Source organism: Grampus griseus (genome assembly GCF_964374135.1).
Source record: "Grampus griseus genome assembly, chromosome: 9".
In the NCBI taxonomy this organism is placed as follows: domain Eukaryota; kingdom Metazoa; phylum Chordata; class Mammalia; order Artiodactyla; family Delphinidae; genus Grampus; species Grampus griseus.
The window spans coordinates 96,245,916-96,270,848 of record NC_139003.1 but is presented as its reverse complement, the minus strand read 5'-3'; the positions used below and the strand labels follow the sequence as shown (position 1 = coordinate 96,270,848).

At 48.8% G+C, this 24,933-nt stretch overlaps 1 protein-coding gene across 7 annotated transcripts in view; it reads right to left on the bottom strand.

The window, feature by feature from the left end:
• Positions 1-1,128: 1,128 nt before the first annotated feature.
• The window catches only part of OGDH (oxoglutarate dehydrogenase), a 76,934-nt gene continuing 53,129 nt past the window's right edge, over positions 1,129-24,933 (bottom strand). For all 7 annotated transcript variants that reach the window (XM_082662167.1, XM_082662168.1, XM_082662162.1 and 4 more), the window contains 14 exons: positions 24,281-24,409; positions 15,889-16,068; positions 15,396-15,548; positions 14,596-14,698; positions 14,293-14,421; positions 13,794-13,944; positions 13,426-13,553; positions 13,079-13,257; positions 12,534-12,605; positions 11,825-11,953; positions 11,169-11,241; positions 2,661-2,824; positions 2,308-2,462; positions 1,129-2,210 (listed from right to left, as the gene is read on the bottom strand). In XM_082662167.1, the coding sequence (XP_082518293.1) occupies positions 2,090-2,210; positions 2,308-2,462; positions 2,661-2,824; positions 11,169-11,241; positions 11,825-11,953; positions 12,534-12,605; positions 13,079-13,257; positions 13,426-13,553; positions 13,794-13,944; positions 14,293-14,421; positions 14,596-14,698; positions 15,396-15,548; positions 15,889-16,068; positions 24,281-24,409 (1,866 nt within the window). In that variant the 3' untranslated portion in view covers positions 1,129-2,089. The remainder of the gene's footprint in view (positions 2,211-2,307; positions 2,463-2,660; positions 2,825-11,168; positions 11,242-11,824; positions 11,954-12,533; positions 12,606-13,078; positions 13,258-13,425; positions 13,554-13,793; positions 13,945-14,292; positions 14,422-14,595; positions 14,699-15,395; positions 15,549-15,888; positions 16,069-24,280; positions 24,410-24,933) is intronic.

Genomic DNA, 24,933 nt, shown 5'->3' with positions numbered 1-24,933 from the left:
GGCGGGTGGCCCAGCGTGGCCTGATTGCCCCTCATCTGCAGACCCACGCAGAGCTGTAGGAGTGGGAGAGACCCAAGTCCCTCGCCCTGTCCCTTGCCTCGGCTCCTGCAGATGGGCCAGTGGTGGTGGCTCCTGGGAGCCCTGGACTCCCTCAGGTACCCCACCAGGAAGTGCCCAGACCCCCTTGGGCTCTTGGCTCCCCTGTACCCACCGACCAGATTAGAAGCAACAAGAGGTGAGGGCGAACTTCCATCTCATGTCTCACCCCGATGTGCTCTGCCTCGGGGTAAGAGCGGAACCCTAACTCACCACACAGAGTGCAGGATGGGGACAGCTGCCCCCTTAGAGCACCAGAATTCTCTCCAGGGAAAGGGGCTCCTGACTCCTTTTTTGCCTATTAGCTCTAATCTGCCTGGCTGACCGCATCAGACACGGGGACAGGGTGCTGGTTTTGGAGCACACACAGGAGCACAGGGGCAGGTGACAGCTTTTCCCCTGCCACTACCTGCCCAAGGCATGCCAGGCCCGGAAGACTCTTGGGCAAGCCACAGGACAAAATGAAGACATTCTGAAAAGCCTTCAAGGACAAGGGACCCGGGTGTGGCCCCAAGGATGGGGTGAACGGCAGGGGGCCCCACTGCTGGAGGGTACCCCCATGTCCACACCCAGGCCTTTCCCTGAGCTCTTTTTCAGTGCCGGGACCTCTCCAACCCCCAGAAAACCAAGGCTGGCGTCCTGTGGGCTGAAGGCAGTGGGGCTCTTGTCAAGAGGGGACACGGCCTCATAAGGGCTCAGCTGGCACGGCCGGCTCCCTTCCAGAGGTCCAATGAGCTGCTTGGGCTCCTGGAGACTGCTAGCAACGTCCCAGGGCGAGCCCACCACCCACGCTGGCTGAAGCACAGACTGCAGAGTACTTTTTTAGGTGGAGTGTTGGGGGACCTGGGAGCAGGGGACACTCAGAAACCAGGGTGTGTCCAACACAGTCTGCCACAATGATGACAGCGAGGCCAGGCCGGAGGGAGGAGGTGGCGCCGCCACCCCTGTGCTGCCCCGCAGGCACGCAGGCCCTGCAGTGAGGAGGGGCTGCTTCCCAGGCAGGGCGGAGCAGAAAGAATGACACCACACAGGCCCAAGGATAACTTAGTTTATGGGTCAAGCCAAATGCAATGCAAAGTTGTTTTCGTTATTTTTTTTTTTAACCAAAATAAATAAATCAGATCTGTCCCTGTGACAGGTCAGGGGAGCTGGCCCCCGGCCTAGTGCTGCCCCTCACTCCTGGCCCTCCTCTCCCCTTCGGACCAGCTTTGGCACAGCAGAGAGAAGGATGCTTCGGAGTCTCCATCGTGTAGAAGGAAAGAGGAAAGGAGGTGGAACTGGAGGTTAAGGGAGGGCAGGACCCAGATGAGCAGCCTGCGCCTGCGCCCGAGAGCCCCGAGTGGCGCTTCCCGCCACGCACACCCCACGGGCCCGGGTGCCACCCAGCTCCAGGCGGGTGGAGTGTGCATGGCCCCTGTGCACGGCCCGGGACCCTCTCGAGGGGAGGAAGTGGACGCTGAGGAGAGCGGACCTGCCCTCTCTGTGCAGGTCAGTCTTGGGCCGTCTCCCACCAGCCAGCCCGCGTCAGTGCCCTCTGCTCACTGCGCGGCGAGGGTCCTGACAGAGCCCTCCCACCCCACAAAGCCTCTGACCGTGGTGGCTCCCCTGAGGGGTCTGGGCTCAGCCTGAGGAGAGGAAGCCACCCTGCTGGGTGACAGGGACCGCCAGCACAAGGGTGTGCCACATGAGGCGGGCCCTGGGGGTGATCCGGGGGTGAAGGCAGATGTGACCCTCCCAGGACTCCTGCGGGGGCTGCCTCTCCTCCCCCCGCTCTCCACTGCCTCCATGAAGGCTGCTCAGCTGGACAGAAGTCACAGAGCCTGGGGAGCACCTGGCCTGGGGGCAGCCGAGCACGTGGGGGAGCGGCTTAATTCCTAAGTGAGCGAGGAGGGGGTGTGTGTGGTGCAGGGACGGGCAGAGGCGCGGGCAGCGCGGAGCACTATTCTGTAGTGGAGAAGCAAGGGGCAGTCGTGAGGCGGAGCCCAGGCAGCATCTATGAGAACTTCTTGAAGGCGTCCAGGTCGAAGGCCGTGTCCAGGAGGCGCTGCAGCTCCGTGAGGTGGGTCTTCTTGTTGCCGGTGGCTGGAGCCGCTGCTGGGTCCCGGCCGGCGTACCTGAGGGGAGCGACAGTGCGCGGTGATGGCGAAGGCCCCCGAGGGGTCCGCGCCCCCTTGCCCTCCCCAGGCCCCAGCCGACTGCCCGCGACCTTACCACACAGGCTTGGCGCGGTTGATGGTGGTCCGCAGCCTGGGCTTCACGTAGTCGTAGTAGCCTTGGTTCTTGTGCTCCTCCTGGCACCAGGCCAGCTCGGCGCTGGGGTACTTCTGCACCTCCTGCAGCAGGAGGTCGAAGGGGAAGGGCGACAGCTGGGGAGAGAGAGAGGAGCTCCTGTCAGGAGAAGGTGCTCAGAGTACTGGGCGAGGCTGGTGTCCTAGAGGGGCTGGCATCCCAGGTGAGGAGCTCAGTGACCCCTGAAGGATGTTCTGGAAACTCTGGGAAAGCTCTGGGGTCCAGATACCCAGAGGAGGAATGCTAGGACCGGCCTGGGCACCACCTGCCCTCACCTGCTCGATCCTCGTGATGGCCACTTGCTCTGCCATATCCCGTGCTTTGCGCTCTCGGGTAAGATCATAGTACACTTTGCCGGTACAGAAGAGAAGTCTCTTGACGTTTTCTGGGTTTTGGGCTGCAGGGCCATCTTCTGGGATCACCCGCTGGAAGTGGGTACCTACAAGAGAATCCCCACAGCTGGGGGTCTGCTCAGGACTTGGCTGAGGGTGTCCAGGGCCCTCCCTCCACGAGGTGGGGCTGTGCCACAACTGACACCAGAACATTTAGTTTCTGAGGGTTAGGGCTCTCCCCCACTCGCCAGCCTGTGATGCCCTTGCATTAATCCACACTGAGAGAGCCTAACAGGCACAGTAGGCAAGGCCAGCCTTGAGGAGCAAGGGACATCAGTTCATTCTTCAGAACGACCTACCTCAGACTTCAGGGACAACTAGGTCTAGAAGACCATCCCATGACCACTCTGCTCAGACTCCTCATAAGTTTACAAATACTAAAACTTGCCACACTGGAAACTAGAGCAAATACTCAGATGCTCACGGCCGGGACCATTCCCCTGCGAACAAGGCCGACTTCAGGAAGCTGCATTCAAAATAAGGGGTTCCCTTAATGGCACATAAGCAACACACAACATGCTCACATTCACGTACACACGCAAATGCTAGGATTAGAAGGAAACTACCTTCACATGAGAAAGGCCAGATATGAGAGACCCACCGCGAACATCATACTCAATGGTGAAAGACTGAAAGCATTTTCCTAAGACACAAACAAGGCAAGGATGTCCGTTCTCACCACTTGTATTCAGCGTAACACTGGAATTTCTAGCCAGAGCAATTGGGGGGGGGGGGGGAAAAAAGAACTAAGAAGTATCTAAATTGGAAAGGAACAAATAAAATTATCTGTTTGTTTTACAAGTAGAAAACCCTAAAGATTCCACATATAAAAAAACCCTGTTAGAACTAATAAATGAATTCAGCAAAGTTACAGGATAGAAAATCAACACTCAGAATTCAGTTGTACTTCTATGAACAATCCAAAAGTTAAGAAAAAAAAATCCTGTTCAAAACAGCATCAAATAAATAAAATTACTTAGGAATAAACTTAACCAAGAAAATGAAAGACTTGTACACTGAAAACTATAGAACATTACTGAGAGAAATTAAAGAAGATACCAATAAATGGGAAGTCCTCCATGTTCATGGATCGGGAGACTTAATATTGCCATGACGTTAATATTATCAAAGCAATCTACAGATTCAACGCAATCCTTATCAAAATCCCAATGACAGGGACTTCCCTGGTGGTGCAGTGGTTAAGAATCCGCCTGCCAATGCAGGGGACGTGGGTTCGAGCCCTGGTCTGGGAAGATCCCACATGCTGTGGAGCAACTAAGCCCGTGAGCCACAACTACTGAGCCTGCGTGCTGCAACTACGGAAGCCCATGCTCTTAGAGCCCGTGCTCCGCAACAAGAGAAGCCACCGCAATGAGAAGCCTGCTCAGCACGACGAAGAGTAGCCCCTGCTCGCCGCAATTAGAGAAAACCCGTGTGCAGCAACAAAGACCCAACACAGCCTAAATAAATAATACGTCTTAAAAAAAAAATCCCAATGACATTTTTTCAGAAATAGAAAAGTCCACCTTAAAATTCATGGAATCCCAAAGGACCCTGAATAGCCAAAACTATCTTGAAAAAAGAAAAACAAAGCTGGAGGACTCATGCTTCCTGATTTCAAAACTTACTACAAAGCTACAAGATCAAAGTGGTACTGGCATAAAGACATATATAGACCAATGGAAGACAACAGAGGGACCAGAAATGAACCTTCACGTATATGGTCAAATGATTTTGACAAGGGAACCAAGACTATTCAATGGGGAAAGGAGAGTCTCTTCAACAAATGGTGCTGGGAAAACTGGATATCCACATGCAAAGGAAGCTGTACCCTTACACCATACACACACACTAACTCAAAATGGATTAAGACTAAACACAAGACTGAAATTATAAAACTTAGAAGAAAACATGCGGAGATTGGTTCAAGATGGAAGAGTAGAAGGAAGTGCGCTCACTCCCTCTTGTGAGAGCACCAGAATCACAACTAACTGCTGAACAGTCATCAACAGGAAGACACTGGAACTCACCAAAAAAGATAGCCCATATCCAAGGACAAAGGAGAAGCCGCAAAGAGATGGCAGGAGGGGCGCAATCACAATAAAATCAAATCCCACAACCGCTGGGTAGGTGACTCACAAACTGGAGAACACTTATACCACAGAAGTCCATCCACTGGAGTGAAGGTTCTGAGACCCACATCAGGCTTCCCAACCTGGGGGTCCGGCAACGGGAGGAGGAATTCCTAGAGAATCAGACTTTGAAGGCTAGTGGGATTTGACTGCAGGACTTCGACAGGACTGGGGGAAACAGAGACTCCACTCTTGGAGGGCACACACAAAGTAGTGTGTGCATCAGGACCCAGGGGAAGGAGCAGTGACCCCTAGGAGACTGAACCCGACCTACCTGCTACTGTTGGAGGGTCTCCTGCAGAGGCAGGGTGTGGCTGTGGCTCACCGTGGGGACAAAAAAACTGGCAGAAGTTCTGGGAAGTACTCCTTGCCGCCATTAGCCCCACCAAAGGGCCAGTAGGCTCCAGTGCTGGGTCACCTCAGGCCAAACAACCAACAGGGAGGGATACCAGCCTCACCCATCAGCAGACAAGCGGATTAAAGTTTCACTGAGTCTTCCACCAGAGCAACACCCAGCTCTACCCACCACCAGTCCCTCCCATCAGGAAACTTGCACAAGCCTCTTAAGTAGCCTCATCCACCAGAGGGCAGACAGCAGGAGCAAGAACTACAATCCTGCAGCCTGTGGAACGAAAACCACATTCACAGAAAGACAGACAAAATGAAAAGGCAGAGGGCTTTGTACCAGATGAAGGAACAAGATAAAATCCAAGAAAAACAAATGAATGAACTGGAGATAGGCAACCTTGCAGAAAAAGAATTCAGAATAATGATAGTGAAGATGATCCAGGACCTCGGAAAAGAATGGAGGCAAAGATTGAGAAGATACAAGAACTGTTTAACAAAGACCTAGAAGAATTAAAGAACAAACAAAAAGAGATGAACAATACAATAACTGAAATGAAAAATACACTAGAAGGAATCAATAGCAGAATAACTGAGGCAGAAGAACGGATAAGTGACCTGGAAGACAGAATGGTGGAATTCACTGCCATGGAACAGAAGAAAGAAAAAAGAATGAAAAGAAATGAAGACAGCCTAAGAGACCTCTGGGACATCATTAAACACAACAACATTCACATTATAGGGGTCCCAGAAGGAGAAGAGAGAGAGAAAGGACCCGAGAAAATATTTGAAGAGATTATAGTCAAAAACTTCCAAGTCCAAGAGGCACAGAGAGGCCCAGGCAGGATAAACCCAAGGAGAAACACGTCGAGACACATAGTAATCAAACTGACAAAAATTAAAGACAAAGAAAAATTATTGAAAGCAACAAGGGAAAACGACAAAAAACATCCAAGGGAACTCCCATAAGGTTAACAGCTGATTTCTCAGCAGACACTCTACAAGCCAGAAGGGAGTGGCATGATATATTTAAAGTGATGAAGGGGAAGAACTTACAACCAAGATTACTCTACCCGGCAAGGATCTCATTCAGATTCGATGGAGAAATCAAAAGCTTTACAGACAAGCAAAAGCTGTGAGAATTCAGCACAAACAAACCAGCTCTACAACAAATGCTAAAGGAACTTCTCTAAGTGGGAAACACATGACAAGAAAAGGACCTACAAAAATAAACCCATAACAAGAAAATGGTAATAGGAACATACATATCGATAATTACCTTACACATGAATGGATTAAATACTCCAACCAAAAGACACAGGCTTTTAGACATATGCTGTGTAAAAGAGACCCACTTCAGACCCAGGGACACATACAGACTGAAAGTGAGGGGATGGAAAAAGATATTCCATGCAAAGGTAAATCAAAGAAAGCCAGAGTAGCAATACTCATATCAGATAAAATAGACTTTAAAATAAAGAATGTTACAAGAGACAAGGAAGGACACTACATAATGATCAAGGGATCAATCCAAGAAGAAGATACAACAATTATAAATATATATGCACCCAACATAGGAGCACCTCAATACATAAGGCAACTGCTAACAGCTATAAAAGAGGAAATAGACAGTAAACAATAATAGTGGGGGACTTTAACACCTCAGTTACGCCAATGGAAAGATCATCCAGACAGAAAATTAATAAGGAAACACAAGCTTTAAATGACACAGTAAACCAGATAGACTTAATTGATATTTATAGGACATTCCATCCAAAAACAGCAGATTACACTTTCTTCTCAAGTGCACATGGAACATTCTCCAGGACAGATCACATCTTGGGTCACAAATCAAGCCTCAGTAAATTTAGGAAAACTGAAATCATATCAAGCATCTTTTCCAGCCACAATGCTATGAGGTAAGAAATCAATTACAGGGAAAAAAATGTAAAAAACACAAACACATGGAGGCTAAACAATACATTATTAAATAACCAAGAGATCACTGAAGAAATCAAAGAGGAAACCAAAAAATACCTAGAGACAAATTACAATGAAAACATGACAATCCAAAACCTATGGGAGGCAGCAAAAGCAGTTCTGAGAGGAACGTTTATAGCTATACAAGCCTACCTCAAGAAACAAGAAAAACCTCAAATAAACAATCTAACCTTACACCTAAAGGAACTAGAGAAAGAAGAACAAACAAAACCCAAAGTTATTAGAAGGAAAGAAATCATAAAGATCAGAGCAGAAATAAATGAAATAGAAACAAAGAAAACAATAGCAAAGATCAATAAAACTAAAAGCTGGTTCTTTGAGAAGATAAACAAAATTGATAAACCATTAGCCAGACGCATCAAGAAAAAGAGGGGGAGGACTCAAATCAATAAAATTAGAAATGAAAAAGGAGAATTTACAACGGACACCACAGAACTACAAAGCATCATAATAGACTACTGCAAGCAACTCTATGCCAATAAAATGGACAACCTGGAAGAAATGGACAAACTCTTAGAAAGGTATAACCTTCCAAGACTGAACCAGGAAGAAACAGAAAATATGAACAGACCAATCACAAGTAATGAAATTGAAACCTTGATTGAAAATCTTCCAACAAACAAAAGTCCAGGACCAGATGGCTTCACAGGTGAATTCTATCAAACACTTACAGTAACACTCCCAAACTCATTCTGTGAGGCCACCATCACCCTGATACCAAAACGAGACAAATATACTACAAAAAAAGAAAATTTCAGACCAATATCACTGATGAATATAGATGCAAAAATCCTCAACAAAATACTAGCAAACAGAATCCACCAACACATTAAAAGGATCATATACCATGATCAAGTGGGATTTATCCCAGGGATGCAAGGATTCTTCAATATACGCAAATCAATCAATGTGATACACCATATTAACGAATTGAAGAATAAAAACCATATGATCATCTCAATAGATGCAGAAAAAAGCTTTTGACAAAATTCAACACCCACTTATGATAAAAACTCTCCAGAAAGTGGGCATAGAGGGAACCTACCTCAACATAATAAAGACCATATACGACAAACCCACAGCTAACATCATTCTCAATGGTGAAAAACTGAAAGCATTTCCTCTAAGATCAGGAAGAAGACAAGGTTGCCCACTCTCGCCACTACTATTCAACATGGTTTTGGAAGTCCTAGCCACGGCAATCAGAGAAAAAAGAGAAATAAAAGGAATACAAATTGGAAACGAAGAAGTAAAACTGTCACTGTTTGCAGATGATATGATACTATACATAGAGAATCCTAAAGATGCCACCAGAAAACTACTAGAGTTAATCAATGAATTTGGTAAAGTTGCAGGATACAAAATTAATGCACAGATATCTCTTGCATTCCTATACACTAACAATGAAAGATCAGAAAGAGACATTAAGGAAACAATCCCATTCACCACTGCAACAAAAAGAATAAAATACCTAGGAATAAACCTACCTAAGGAGGCAAAAGACCTATACTCAGAAACCTATAAGACACTGATGAAAGAAATCAAAGAGGACACAAAAAGATGGAGAGATATACCATGTTCTTGAATTGGAAGAATCAATATTGTGAAAATGTCCATACTACCCAAAGCAATCTACAGATTCAATGCAATCCCTATCAAATTACCAACGGCATGTTTTACAGAACTAGAAAACATGCGGCAAAAGCTTCATGACATTGGGATTTCCCTGGTGGCACAGCGGTTAAGAATCCGCCTGCCAATGCAGGTGACAGGGGTTCGATCCCTGGTCCGGAAGATCCCACATGCAGCGGACCAACTAAGCCCATGTGCCACAACTACTGAGCCTGCGCTCTAGAGCTCGTGCGCTACAACTATTAAGCCCACGCGCCACAACTACTGAAGCCCATGTACCTAGAGCCTGTGCTCCACAACAAGAGAAGCCACCACAATGAGAAGCCCGCGCACCACAATGAAGAGTAGCTCCTGCTCACTGCAACTAGAGAAAGCCTGCGCGCAGCAACGAAGACCCAAGGCAGCCAAAAATAAATCAATTTATTAAAAAAAAAAAGCTTCATGACATTGAATTTGGCAGTGATTTCTTAGATGTGACTCCAAAGGCACAGACAACAACAAAAAGAAGAGAAAAAGTGGACTTCATGAAAATTTAAAAATTTTGTGCATCCAAAGACAACACACAGGGACTTCCCTGGTGGTCCAGTGGTTAAGACTCCACACTCCCAATGCAAGGGGCACGGGTTTGATCCCTGGTTGGGGAACCAGGATTCCACATGCTGTGTGGTGCAGCAAATAAACAAACAAACAAACACACAAACAGGCCTGGAAAAAAAAAGACTACACACAGATGGAAGAAAATAGTTGCAAGTCACACATCTGATAAGGCATCAGTATCCAGTAAACAGAGAGAAATCTTACAACCCAACAACAAAACAAACAACCCAATTAAAAAATGGGCAAGGACTTGATTAAACATTTTTCCAAAGATAACATACAGATGGCCAATAAGCACATGAAAAGACGCTCAACATCACTGATCATTAGGTTAACAAAAATCAAAACTGCGATGAGATACTACTTCATGGTCACAAGGATGGCTATTATGAAACAAAAACAAAAACCAAGAAAACAAAAACAGAAAACAGTAGTGTTGGCAAGAATGTAGAGAAACTGGAATCCTCGTGTATTGCTGTGAACCAGTATGGAAAACGGTATGGTATGCCTGAAGAATTACCATATGACCCAGCAATCTGCTTCTTGGTATATACCCAAAGGAATTGAAAGCAGGGTCTTGAAGAGAGATTTGTACACCCATGTTCATAGGTGTACTAAAAATTTTAGCCATAATGGCTAATAATTTTAGCCATTATCCCCAATGGCTAAAATGTGGAGGTAACCCAAGTGTCCACTGACAGATGAATAGATAAGCAAAAAGTGGTATAAAAATACAACAGAACATTATTCAGCCTTAGAAACGAAGGAAATTCTGACACCTGCTACAACATGGATGAAACTTGAGGATACTGTGCTGAGTGAAATAAGCCCGTCACATAAAGACACATACTGTATGAGCCCACTCACATGCAGCTCCTAGAGCAGACAAACCCACAGAGACAGAAAGCAGATGGTGGGTGCCAGGGGCTGGGGGAGGGGTGGTGATGGGGGAGTTCTTCAATGGGTGCAGAGTTTCAGTTTGGGAAGATGAAAAAGTCCTGGGGATGGACGGGGTTGATGGTTGCACAGTGACGTGAATGTGTTTATTAATGCCGCTGAACCGTACACTTAAAAATGGCTAAGATGGTAAATTTTATATTATGTATATTTCACCATAATAAAAAAAAAATGGGAAAAAAACCAAAGAAGGGGTTTACCTTGACCGAAGACTAAAGGGGGCTCCATGGCTGGGAGCAAGTGGGCTCCCCTGGCCCTGTAAGCCCGGGGTTGTGTGGGGCCACTGTGTGCTGTCAGCCACCTGATGTCTGCTGTCCGGGGGGAAATCTCAGTGCTGTGGGCGTCACCTCACACCACTGAGCTGCCATGTTACGTGGCAGCCCCTACCCACTGGTGCTTCTCCTCTTTTCCTGGCGGTGAGCTGCCATCAGCCCCCCAGGAGCAGTGCCCGGGCAGCAGCGTGAACTCTAACCTCAGACTCACTTCACTGCCTCTGAAAGAGTCCTGCGGGGGTGCACCCAGGCAGGGGTCACAGACCCCAGTGGGACGCGAGACATGCTGTTTGACCAATTTGCACATGAGCTCTGACATCCAGGCTGTCGTGTTCAGTGGTCTTTACCCAACAACCAAAAACTGTGGCAAGGACCAGAGTGAGACTGACAAGGATAAGCCCCCCACAGAGTAGCAGTGAAGACCCACTCCAAATGCTCACCCCCCTCAAGCCTACCTGGAAGCATCTCATCAAAGCTGGATCTGGCCTCAGGGTGCCGCAGCAGGGACTTGGGGGTGAAGATGATTAACTGAAACACAGCAGCACAGGCTCAGGTTCTAAGGATTCCAGAAGGAGGGCCGACAGCAAGGGGCTGCCCAGGCCTCGCCTTCAGAACAGGCATCTAATGCTGCCCTCCCAGCTCTACGGTCAGGTCAGCGGGATCCGCAGGGTAGAGGTGAAGAGAAGGAGAACAGAACGATGCGGTTTCCCCTCGTCCCCTCTCCTCCGCCCTGAGACACTGGGCATCCACTCCTCCAGGGTCTGTCCCAGCCTGCTCGGAGCCCTGGGTGCCCCCTACCCTATACCTGGGGAAGACCCCTGAGCCTTTCCTGACGTCCTTGCCTGTGGCCAGGGCTGTCCTGTCCCATGGGCCTGCCTGGCCCTGCACTGTGGCCGGCAGCAGCAGGGGGCATTCTCCCCTTGGACCCTTCACTCACACTCCTACTCACCCTTCCACACCTCACCAAGGAGACTGCTTCCTGGGGGCTCAGCTCTCCTCCAAGCTCAACGCACCATCTACGACCACCCGCCCACAAGTCCATCCTCCCATTGGGCTGGGGCCCTGGAGTTCTCAGGCCAGACCTCTCTGAGCTGGGACACCCCCAACTGACCGGCTTCCGGAAGGGCAGGAGAATCTGGCGACGCAGCACATGGAAGAAGTTGCCAGGGCTGGAGCAGTTGACGACAACCCAGTTGCAATCGTACAGCTGATTTATGTCGAAGTTGGCTTCCTTAAGGTCCTGGAGCAAGGAGGGAAAGGGCCAGAGGCCAGGCGGCACTGAGCACCCCGTCGCAGGGGGCATCAAGGCAGAGGGCCTCATGGCCGCAGCCTTAGGGCGCCACAGCTCCTCCAGAGATGCACACACAGGGGGCACTGACGAGAGCTCAGCCAGCCAGCCCCACGCTCTGAATGGGATTCTCAGTCCCATGTAATCCCTATTTCTCTGAAAACTACTGCCTGGTCTGGGACAGATACAGGTTCTACCTAAAACCAATTCTGATGTTCCTTAGAACCCCCCAAATTTCCTTTTAGCTCTTAAAATTTCACTAGAATCACCCCAGAGTTCTTTCCTCTAAACTGTTTGCCTGAATCAAAATACAGGCGGTGTCACTCCTAGAAGCTTCTGCTGTAGCTTTCAGCGCCTCTGCTTTCTACAGCAGCAGGGACGACAGGAGGCAGCCCGGCACTGTTTTCTGTGCTCTAAGAAGGCCTCTCACTTTGTGGAGACCAGCAGGCTCAGGGCCCACCTGCGACTCCCGAGAGGCACAGAGCAGTCGTGCCTTCAGAGTTGCCCACAGACGCCCAGGTGTGCCACTCACCGGCAGGACGTCTGGGTCGTCATTGCACATCTGCAGGAACCGCTCCGGCCTGGCGGAGGAATGTTCCGGACCCTGGAACCAGACACACAAGTTACAGATCAGGAGCTTCCCCCATGCTGACCGTTGCATTCAGTACATCTCTTCCTTAACCAACTTGCTCATTTTGGTCTGAAAAACACCAAACTGTCTCTTTACTGCTGGCAGTTTAATTCCTTCTCCTCCTGCACATGGAGCGTGGAGGGGGCGTTTCCACATCAGGACAGGGCCCAGCACTCCTGGTTCCTCCTGGTTTCCAAACCCGGTTCTTAAGCAAGCCCCCCACAGGGCCTGGCGGAGGAGGAGGGAAGAGAACAGGGAACACCGGAGCCTGGGAGGTCCCCGTCCGCACTGCCACTTCTCATCAGTAACGGAGCAGGACCTGCCTCTTGCCTTCCAAGGGAGGTGGGGAACACCAGCAGAGCCTGTACGGTGCCAATTTCGGGGTCAGGGTCCTAGGCAGGCCCTTCCCACGTTCTAGGTCTGCCGGGAAGGGGCGGGGGCCTCACCATGCCCTCCATGCCGTGGGGCAGCAGCAGCACGATGCCGTTCTGCCGCACCCACTTGGCTTGTCCCGGGCAGATGAACTGGTCGATGATGCACTGGGCCGTGTTGTGGAAGTCACCAAACTGGGCCTCCCAGAGGACCAGGGCGTTAGGACTGGCCATGGCAAAACCCAGCTCAAAGCCTGCAGGGCAGGAGGGAGGGAGAAGACCGGACAGGAGTCAGCTGGTGGGCGGGAAGGGGGCTGCAGGGAGGAGGGGAGAGTGGGGCGGAGGGGAGGAGGGGCAAGGGGTGGCAGGGGAAGCAGCGGGGAGGCGGCAGGGAGGAGGGCCTCGCAGGCTGGGGTGCTCACCCAGGACCCCGTACTCGGACAGCGAGCTGTTGCACACGGTGTAGGGGGCCTGGTTGGGCCAGAGGTGGTTCATGGGGATGCAGGTTCTCTTGTCCACATTCTGGTCGTGCAGCACGTGGTGGCGATGGCTGAGGGAGAACAGCACAGATTAGCGGCAGAAGCCAGCCCCGTGCACCGCCGGGGGAGCACAAAGCCCCGTTCTTAACAGAAGCGTCTAATCAGAGCAGGGAAAGGGTGCTTCTGGGTCTGAGCAATGGGATCTAACGATTTTCTCCTTGCAGGGATTTTCTTCTGGGAGAGGAACTCCAGAGCCCTTCCTTTCCATCTCCCATGCTTTGAAGGGCCCACAAGAGCACCGGGACCATTACCTAAAAGTGCCCCGCTCCACGTCCTGGCCGCTCAGCCGGATGTGGATGCCCTCCTTCAGGAGGGAGCCGAAAGCCATGTACTCCGCCAGAGCCCAGTCCACCGTCCTGTTCTTCACCAGCTCCCCACGGGTCTTCAGGATGCGGCTCAGCCCTGCAGAGACAGGGTGCTCACCAGCCGCCCGGCACCCCCTCTCGGGACAAGAGCTGAGCTTCCTTTGGCCCCAGCTTTTGGGAGTCCTGACTCACCGGGAGAGTGGGGAAGGGAGCTGAGTGGAGACCAGGCCAGAGCGGCCGTGACATCCCATCCCTTCCTCCACTGCTCCGCCGGCTGAGGACCTCGCCAGGGCAGGGGTGAGGTGAGGCGAGGGCTTCCCTCATCCAGCCACCCCGGCCTTGAACGAAGCAGGGACCTAAGGTGGGCGAGGACTGGTCTCATGCTGGGACACAGTTGGCACTGGACTCGGCCCAACACTTCCAAAGGTCCAGGTGGCGCCCTTACCTCCGTGAATGGTGAAGTTCTCCACAGGCACGGAGCTGGCCACGTTCCCAATGTGCGCGAGAATATCCTCCGTCAGGCCCGTGGAGGGGCAGGTCATGCTCCTGGGCTGCCCGTCCAGGGTGAAGAAGCCTAGCAGAGAAGCGGCAAGCTGACGCACAGGTGCCACTCCTCAAGGAGCCGTGGACACGCGAGATGCTGTGCAGCAGTGGCCAGGACCGAGAGCCGAAGTCAGGGGTCCGAGTCCAGGGCCCACAGGGTGTTGTGGAGCGGGGAGGGGGCTCACTGGTGGCGTTCCTCACTCACCAGGCCAGGGGGAGTCCAGCCAGTGCTTGATGTGCAAGATCTTCTCGTCCTTGGACCTGGTGAAGGCCTCCTCACAGATCTTGTCATACTTGGAGATCTCCTCCTGGAGGGTCGGGCCCGACACAGCCGTCAGGGCCGCTCTGCACAGGGCACGCCAGCCACACGGCCAGTGCGCGCCTGCACTTCCTGAGTGCAGAGTCCCTCAGACTCCACTGGCCTCCAGGCCTTCTCCTCCCAACACGCATCACCCCTGAGGTCTGTGGGAAGCTTCCGTTTTATTGTTTTCATTCCCGTAGCTGCTTCTCCACAGTTGCTGGCTGCAGATCCTGCTCTAAGTTGGAGCCCTGTCCCCGCCCACCCTCTCACCATATTCTTTCGGATGAGTTCTCATGGCTCCGAGCACAGCCCCTGAATACGCAGCCCTGCTCCATTTCTCCATCACCCTGCACGGGCCTTCGCACTCATAACCAGCCAGAACTGACCAGGTCACAGCAGGCCCTTTACGAGCTGGATCCCTCATCAGCCTCTCGCCCTCTCACCCCTGTGCACTGGACTCTGTAAGCCAAGGAGGCCACTGCCTTGTGCCAAAGTGCTCTCAGGTCCCACCTCCCTCACCCAACGCCTCAGTAGCCTGGACTCTCCAAGAAGTTATGCACCGAAATGCTATAGTTGTAAATATTTCACGTGTTCTCACTTGGATCCTAATTACTCTGCGAAAGCGAGCATTTGCCCTGTGGTGGGCCTTCTCTATCCCTCCCTGGCTCTGGAAAGGCCCACTGGGACCAGAGCCGGGGACGCACCTCATACTCAGGCTGGTTGACCACGCCCTGCGACACCAGCACCTCGGCATACTTCTGCAGCACGGGCTTCTGCTTGCGGATCTGCTTGTACATGAGCGGCTGTGTGAACATGGGCTCGTCCATCTCGTTGTGGCCATTGCGTCGGTAACACACCTGAACACAGCCAGGAGACGCCAGCATCACGGACCATGTTGGCTGGGACCCGGGACCCACGAGGACCTGCCCTCATTTCTCCTATGTGACACCTCAGTTTACCTCTTCTAGAATTAGGGTCCTGTCTCTCACTCCTTCACTCGCTAGAATTGCTTTGACTGTCACATGAGATGAAACGAGAGTGACCTGGGGCTATCTCGGGACAGGATTCCAACTACCTTCTTCCCCAGGTCAGGTCACCCAGGCCGAAGATGCAGGAGCCCTCAGGAGGGGCACTGAGGTGCCCTGGCTCTAGGGAGCCCTGACCCCTCTCTTCAGGACACGGGCTAAGGTCACTCACCAGGTCCACCACCACGTCCTTGTGGAAGGTGCTCCTCCACTCAGCTGCCACCTTGCACACGTACATGACTGCCTCCGGGTCATCCGCATTCACGTGGAAAATGGGGGCATTCACGACTCGGGCCACATCGGTGGGGTAGGGTGAGGAGCGGGCCATGCGTGGGTCGGTGGTGAAGCCGATCTGCAAGAGACAGGCAGCTTGGCCAGGGGGCTTGGGCATGCTGCTGAGCATGGGTGGGGCAGAGGTGGGGCGGGGCAGAGCAGGCCCACCCTCCAGGCCAATGGCAGGGTGGAACCAGGACAGGGGGTGGAGCCGAGGGCAGGGCAGGATAAGAGGGCAGGGCAGGAGCAGGAATGTATGTGTCTGAGGGTGAGGGCGGGGCTAACGGCAGGCAGGGTGGATGGAGCCTGAAGGTCACCTGCTGGAGGCCACTTGGCTGCCCTTGGCCTACTCTAAGACAGTTCCCAAAGACTATTTTTTTTTTTTAATTGTTTTTTTTTTTCCTATTCTGGTAACAAAATTCATACATGTTCAACAGAGTTTGGAAGACAGTTTAATGAAAAATTAAAAAAAAAAAAAAAAAATTAAACAAAGTCACTATATTCTACCAGGTTCAGTGTAAATATTTTGATGTTTTCCTTTCCAGATGATTTTCTTTGCATGCATACACATGAAATATAAATATAAAATTTCAGATCCTATCATTTCTGTAGTTTTGTACTTTGGTAACTTAACATTAGCATTTTTTTCTTTGAAAAGAAAATTAAAGGCCTCACCACTTAGATGTATTAAAACTTAATCATATATTTGTAATTTTATAACCTGCATTTAACATTTATTTTCATGGGGACTTCCCTGGTGGTCCAGTGGTAAAGAATCCGCCTTCCAGTGCAGGGGATGTAGGTTCGTTCCCTGGTCGGGGAACTAAGATCCCATGTGCTGTGGGGCAACTAAGCCCGCGAGCCACAACTACTGAGCTCGCGCGCCTCAGCGAGAGAGCCTGCGTGCCACAAACTACAGAGCCCACGTGCCACAACTAGAGAGAGAAAACCCACACGCCACAACTAGAGAGGAGCCCACATGCCACAATGAAGAGCCCACATGCCACAACAAAAGATTCCCGCATGCCACAGCTAAGACCTGATGCAACCAAAACAATAAAAATAAAAACAAATACCTAAAATTTATTTTTATGGACTACTTCAAACATATAGAAAGTATGATAATACTATAATGATCACCCATGAACTCACAAGCCAAAATGAACAAATCTTAACAGTTTCAGGACTTTTTATACATTTCTGCTACAGCTGGCCCCCACACAGAGAGCACGGCCCTGAAAGTGGAGGACATAGTTTCTACATGTTGCAATATGTATTCCATGTGTCCATAAATAGTATATGGTATCTTCTTAGGCTTATTGTTCACTAAAATTTTGATATCATTCAGACTTATGGAAAAGTTGAAAGCATACAGAGAACTCCCACACAGTCTTTACTCAGATTCACCAACTGTTGCCATTTTGCCCCTTTTCTTATTCATGCTCTTTCCATTACACACGCACGCACACACACACATTTTTCCTAAACCATTTGCAGGTAAGTAGTAGACGTCCCTATTCCCTAAAACATGGACATTTCATTACCAGTCAGAGTGCAGTTCTCGGCCCAAGCAATTTAATATTACAGAATACCGTTATCTGACCCTCAGTAGACACATTCCACCAATTGTCCTAACGATACCCAGTCTTTCTTGCCTCAGTCCCATATCCAATCCAGCACATCACCCTGCATTAGTTGTCACCTCTCTCTAGTCCCCTTTAATCTTGAAGCCTTCTTGCTTTTGTTGGGTTTTCATAGCACTGACATTTTGGAAGAGTATTTCCATGTCTTTTAAACCATAGAGATATACAGTCTATGTACCTTACATATGGTGTCATACTCTATATGCTGTGCAAATCCTTTGCAACTTGCTTTCTGTTCAATATTTATATTCATGGTTCATCCAGGTTGAAACATGTACCTCTATGTCCTGTAGTAGAGCTTAGTGAAATCTAAGTACTGAATAGTATATACCACAGTTCATTTATCCATTCTCCTGTTGTTGGACATTTAGTTGTTTCCAACTTGTGGTTAATACACTGTTACTGTACACATTCTTACGGAGGTTTTCTCCAGCAAGCACTGAGTTTCTCTGCAGTACTCCTAAGAAGGGAAAACTAAGCCACAGGGTCAGAACATTGCACCTAAATACCATCGAGTGCTCTCCAAAGTGGTTGTACCACTCACCCTCCTACTAGCAGCATGAGTAACCTGCATTTAAACTCACCATGTTGTGACCGTTTCCCCAGGATATTAAATATTTTAATGATTATATAATACTGCTTCCTACGGCTTTGCCAAAATTTATACAAAGACTCTTTGGTTTTTATAAACATTCTGTTTTTTTTTTAAAATTTTTCCCTGAAAAATCTTTTCTTAAAAAAATTAATTTATTTATTTATTTTTGGCTGCATCGGGTCTTCGTTGCTGTGCATGGGCTTCCTTTAGTTGCGTCGAGCAGGGGCTACTCTTCGTTGCACTGCACGGGCTTCTCATTGTGGCGGCTTCTCTTCTTGCAGAGCATGGGCTCTAGGTGCATGGGCTTCAGTAGTTGTGGCCCGTGGGCTCTAGAGCGCAGGCTCAGTAGTTGTGGCACACGGGCTTAGTTGCTCCGTGGCATGTGAGATCTTCCCTGACCAGGGCTCGAACCCGTGTCCCTGCATTGGCAGGCAGATTCTTAACTACTGCGCCACCAGGAAAGCCCGATAAACATTTTTTTTTAGTAAGTTTTTTTGATTTTGTTTTTAAAATTTATTTTATTTTTATTTTTGGCCGCTTTGGGTATTCTTTGCTGCGTCCCGGCTTTCTTTAGTTGTGGTGAGTGGGGGCCACTCTTCATTGTGGTGCGTAGGCTTTTTGTTGCAGTGGCTTCTCTTGCTGTGGAGCACAGGCTCTAGGCACACGGGCTTTGGTAGTTGTGGCACACGGGCTCAGTAGTTGTGGCTCACGGGCTCTAGAGCGCAGGCTCAGCAGTTGTTGCACACAGGCTTAGTTACTCCGCGGCATGTGGGAATCTTCCCGGACCAGGGCTTGAACCCATGTCCCCTGCATTGGCAGGCGGATTCTTAACCACTGCACCACCAGGGAAGCCCCCCCACCCCGCCCATAAACATTCTTATACAAAAGCATTTAGCAACTGATGGCTTCCTTAGAAGAAAAATTCAGAATAGGAAATCCTACATGTGTCCTTAGAGAAACAAGAGCCTCAGCAAAGCACGTCTTTCCTTTCCTGCTACAGATCTTACTGGCCCCATGTCATGACTGATGTTATCAAAAACAGTAAAAAGATTTAAGAAAACATTAGCACAACTGTAGTTCTTACAGAAGTCTGAGAATTCTTTATTTATTTGTTTATGATGAATTGCTTTTACTAAACTCCTTTATTACACTGACTAAAGAAAAGATTAGAAATAGTCACAAACTGATGAGAACATTAAAAAAAGATGTACCAGGGAGAATTCTGATGAGCATTTACAGAGAACCTTGATCAATCCCAGGGTCCATCTGGGTCTGGGTCTCCCCATAGGGAAATGAGGGTAGGGACCAGGTAAGACAGTGATCATAATATGAACATTACAGCTAGAACACCACAGAAAGTGAACTGCTTCGAAGTTTTGAGACCTCAGTCCCCCAGCTGCCCTCCCCAATATCCACCACTGTTACCAACTTCATTCTTTTAATTTTGTTTTTTAAAAATATTTATTTATTTATTTGGCTGTGCCGGGTCTTAGTTGTGGCATGCGGGATCTAGTTCCCTGACTAGGGATTGAACCCAGGCCTCCTGCACTGGGAGCTCGGAGTCTTAATCACTGGACCATCAAGGAAGTCCCTGACTTCTTCATCTTTAAACACATATGGTGGGTGTACGCATACCCACCCACTCACACACACACACAGAGATGCAGCTATACTCCACGTTCTGCTCTGCACTTCTTTTCCCCACTTAACGTACCTTATAGTTCATTTCGACAGTATATATAGATCCTACTCTCTCAAATGGTTTTATTACACTGCAGTTGCAGTTAACTTACATTAGTGCTTATTTATGGGCCAGGCACTATTCTGAGCACTTTATGTATATTAATTTCTATGTATTAATTCATTTAAGCCTTGTAACACATGGATGGATACATCATAAACTACTTAACCAGCTCCCTACTGATGTAGTGGTAGAAACTCTGGTTTCTAGTCTTGCTGCAGCAGTCATAGCTTCCCCACAATGCCCCTCCATATTATTTACTTATTTCAGTTTTGTACATTTATTTTTTCTTCCAGTTTTATTAAGATATTAATTGTGCAGCAGTGACATATATATTATGTACATATTATAAATATATATATATATATTTTGGGCCACACTGTGTGTCTTGCAGGATCTTAGTTCCCTGACCAGGGATCAAACCCTGGCCCTGGCAGTGAAAGCACCGAGTCCTAACCACTGGACAGCCCGGGAATTCCCCAAGTGATATCTTTAAAGAAGACATTTGGGAGTGAGTGTACTAGTAGGAAAACCCCACAAAGTGGAACTGCTGGGTTTGAGAGCCAGAGGGGACGCGAGAGGCAAATGGTCTATCCTGGTTGGAGCCCTGTTTCCTTCAACCCTGCAGCTCTGTCCCTGGCTGCCCCCATCCACGCCACTACCCCTGCTCCCACATGTGCTGGGCGCTCTGCAGCTTTCAGGGCTACTGCGTCAACCTGCAGATGCAGCTGGGTGGGCCTGAAGGCCCCAGATTTGGCTAACTAAGGCCCTCACCCAACCCGGACTCTGCACCTTCTTCCCTGTCCCGTTTTCAGTGTCTTCCCCACCCTATTAAATTTTATCCGGTGCAAAAAAAAAAAAAAAAAGGAACAGGGGGCTTCCCTGGCAGCGCAGTGGTTGGGAGTCTGCCTGCCGATGCAGGGGACATGGGACATGGGTTCGTGCCCCGGTCTGGGAAGATCCCACATGCCACAGATGGCTGGGCCCGTGAGCCATGGCTGCTGAGCCTGCGTGTCTGGAGCCTGTGCTCTGCAACGGGAGAGGTCACAACAGTGAGAGGCCTGCGTACCGCAAAAAAAAAAAAAAAAAAAAGGAACAGGTCTGATTGTTGGAAGTTCTTTTCATTCAGCTGAAATCTGCTGCTTCCTGGTAACTGCTATGCATTGGTGCTGACTCTGCCCATTATATTCCTTGCTTTGTGAAGCATTCATTTATTTGAAAACAGCTCTTATGCTTCTAGGAGTCTTCCATCTTCTGGGCTACGGGGTCACGGCTTCCTTTTAGGGTAATTTTCCAGACACTATGCCATCCTAAGACTCTCTCCTCTGGACACAGTCTCACTTAAGTTCAACCAAAATGCTTGACCTTCTGTCATAAGAAGTTTGACAAACCAAAGGCTTACCTGTACTGCATTTGTGTAATGTGATTCTTTTTTTTTTTTTTTTTTTTGTGGTATGTCGGCCTCTCACTGTTGTGGCCTCTCCCGTTGCAGAGTACAGGCTCCAGACACGCAGGCTCAGTGGCCATGGCTCAAGGGCCCAGCCGCTCCCGGGCATGTGGGATCTTTCCAGACCGGGGCACGAACCCGTGTCCCCTGCATCGGCAGGCAGACTCTCAACCACTGCGCCACCAGGGAAGCCCATGTAATGTGATTCTTAAATTGAAATACTGTTAAATGTTTATATTGCCAAGACGGAAGGTTTCAAGTCAATGAATAAGAAATAAAAAACTAGAAAGAGAAGACTAAATTAAACCCAAAGCAAGTAGAAGGAAAGAAATTGCAAAGAGCAGAAACCAATGAAATAGAAAACAGGAAAACAACAGAGAAAATGCAATGAAACCAAAGCTGTTCCTTTGAAACCAACAACAAATCTATATAACCGAGAAAAAGAGAAAACACACAAATTACCAGTATTAGGAATGAAAGAAGGGATAAAACAACAGGCCCTAATAAGAGAACATTGGAAACTTTATGCTCATAAATTTTACAACTTAAATGAAATGAAAAAATTCCAGACAGAAGTAACCAGAGCTCACTCAAGAAGAAACAGATAACCTGAATAGTCTTGCATTTACTAAAGAAATGGAATTTACACTTAGAAAAAAGTGCTCATAGGGACTTCCACTTCTGGAAGATGGAGGAGATGTACCTTTCCCTCCTTCTCCTGCTAATAAGTACAATTAAAAACCCGAGGCATTATATATATAAGACAAACACTGAAGGCAGACAGAAGCAAGCAGATCAGCCGGGGACCTCCGGTCCCGAGGAACGACTTGTGATCATTCCCAGGGCTATCTTTTTGCCTCATACAGTCCAGATTTAGGGTTAGGGAAGCAGGCAACTCAGAGACGCCAACAGGCATAGCAAAAAGACGTTTCAAGGAAAGTGGCTCTCTCTGGCCAGAAGACCAGGAACAGGCCACCTAGCAGTACAGAAGATTTTTAGACAATCATCACCCTGCTGCAGCCAACCCCACAGAAAACACCGTGGCCACCCCCACTTGCCCCAGCAAAGGCCCGGTGTCCCCAGCAGCCCCCCTAGGCTGCTGGTAATTAGGCAACCACTCCATCCCTGGTATTAGTGGAGGCTACTTGGGAAGCAGTAACAAAGCACCCTTGACCCACCTCCGTCCCCTCACTTCCCTGGGTATCAACAGACCTGGGGTGGGGAACCTGGACCCCTACCCCACCTGGCAGTAACAAGTGTCCCCCAACCCCGACCCGAAATGTCCAGAGGACACCTCCTATAACAGGAGATTTAAATAAGATTCTGAGTTTCATAACATATCCTCAAAATGTCTGGTTTCATAAGAAATCACTTGTTATACCAACAACCAGAAAAATCTTAGCTTGAATGAGAAAAAGCAATCATTAGAAGCCAACACTGAGATGACACAGATTTTAGAATTACCTCACAAAGACCATAAAATTAAAATTCATAAAATTCAAAGCAAACTTCATAAAAATACCTCAATAAAAATTATGAACATTCCTGAAATACATGAAAAAATAGAAACTCAGCAAAGAAACAGAAGATACAAGAAGAACCAAGTGGAAACTTTAGAGTTGAAAAAACAAACAAACAAACAAACCCCCCCCGGGGGGGGTGGAAATCAGGGGAAAAAACCCCAAACCTGAATGGAGGTGCTCTATAGCAGAATGGAAGGGAGAAAGGAAAGACTCAGAGAACTTAAAGATGGAACAGAAATTACCCAATCTAAACAAATGGAGAGGGACTTCCCTGGTGGTGCAGTGGTTAAGAATCCGCCTGCCAATGCAAGGACCACAGGTTCGAGCCCTGGTCTGGGATGATGCCACATGCCGCGGCGCAACTAAGCCCGTGTGCCACAACTACTGAGCCCACGTGCCACAACTACTGAGCCCACATGCCACAACTACTGAAACCCACGTGCCTAAAGCCCGTGCTCCACAACAAGAGCAGCCACCGCAATGAGAAGCCCGCGCACCACAATGAAGAGCAGCCCCAACTAGAGAAAGCCCACGTGCAGCAATGAAGACACAACGCAGCCAAAAATAAACAAATAAATTAATTTTAAAAAAAGAATAAATAATCAAAAAAACCCCAAAAAAACCGCACCAAAAAAACCCAACCAATCAACCAAGCGAAAAACTCCTGGGATGGAATTCACCTGACTCTGGAGACTACTCATGGAAAAACTTTTTTCTTTAAAAAAAAAAAATCCCCCTGTGTCTTGGGCTTCCAATCCCTGTGAATGGTCTTTGCTGTACTCTTCCAGATTGAAGACCATTCCTGTTAGCATCTCAGCCCCTACCCAAAAAGCAGTAAAGACTCTCTGTGTTTGGTCATCTGTTTAAAACACAGTTCAGAGGTTGTTTTTAGACCTTTCTCTTTCCTTGGCACCTTTTCAATATCTATTTTATGAAACAACCTATAATGAATTATTTCCATTAAAATTAATATTTTAAGAATATATACCACATGAGAAAACACTGTGGTAAATAAGAAGTGGATATAAAACTGTGTGTATGGAACCCAGTTTCTTAAAAGAGGAAAGCCATCTATATGCTTGTGGATATGGAAGAAAATATTCTGAAATAACACCATGATCTTAAAACACTGTAATTAAAATCTCTCCACTTTAAAGAAAGTTTCCTGTTTGTCCAAGTTTATTAATCAGAAAACAACAAATGTATTAAATGATGAAACCATGTCATTCTAAGTAAGGCTGATGTGAGCGTAGAAGCCTCAGGAGAAAGTCTAATTGATGCTGTGGCCTCCACAGCCTTCTCTGCTGCAAAGACCCCAGAGCCCGCCTGGAGCCCAGGTTACCTGGTTGTTGACGACCACGTGGACAGTGCCGTGAGTCGTGTAGGACGGCAGGTCACTCAGGTGGAAGGTCTCGTACACGATGCCCTGGCCGGCAAACGCAGCATCCCCGTGCAGAAGGATGGACATGACCTGCAGACATGCAAAGGAGACCCCAAATGTGACATGGTCCTGACCACCACGTCCACAAGGCACACTGGAGATTCAGTCACAATCCACTTTTCAAAAAATGATGTATTTTGAGATAATTTCGAACTTAGAAAGAAAATGGCAGGAAGGCACAAAGACCCCCCAGGCCCCCCGAGCACCCCCTTCCCCCTGAGAATGTGCTCCACGAGGGTGCCCTCCATGTCTGCACACCAGCCACCCTGCCATCATCTGCTGCAGAGCCAATGCCCATCACCCCTGAACCCACCACGCAGGACCCTCTCATCAGGAAAGCAATGCTGGCCCAGACCCCACGTGGACGTGCTCTTAGGGCCACGCCTCTTTAGCCTCTCGACCTGGAGCAGCCCATTGTGTCTCCCGTCTCCACGTCGCGGACAGGCCTTGGGCTCTGATGGTCCTGTGTGAGCAGACTCAGGAACGGTGCATTCCGTACCAGGGGACGCCAGAGCTGGCCTACCCCACGTGGATGAAGTTGACTTGGATCACAT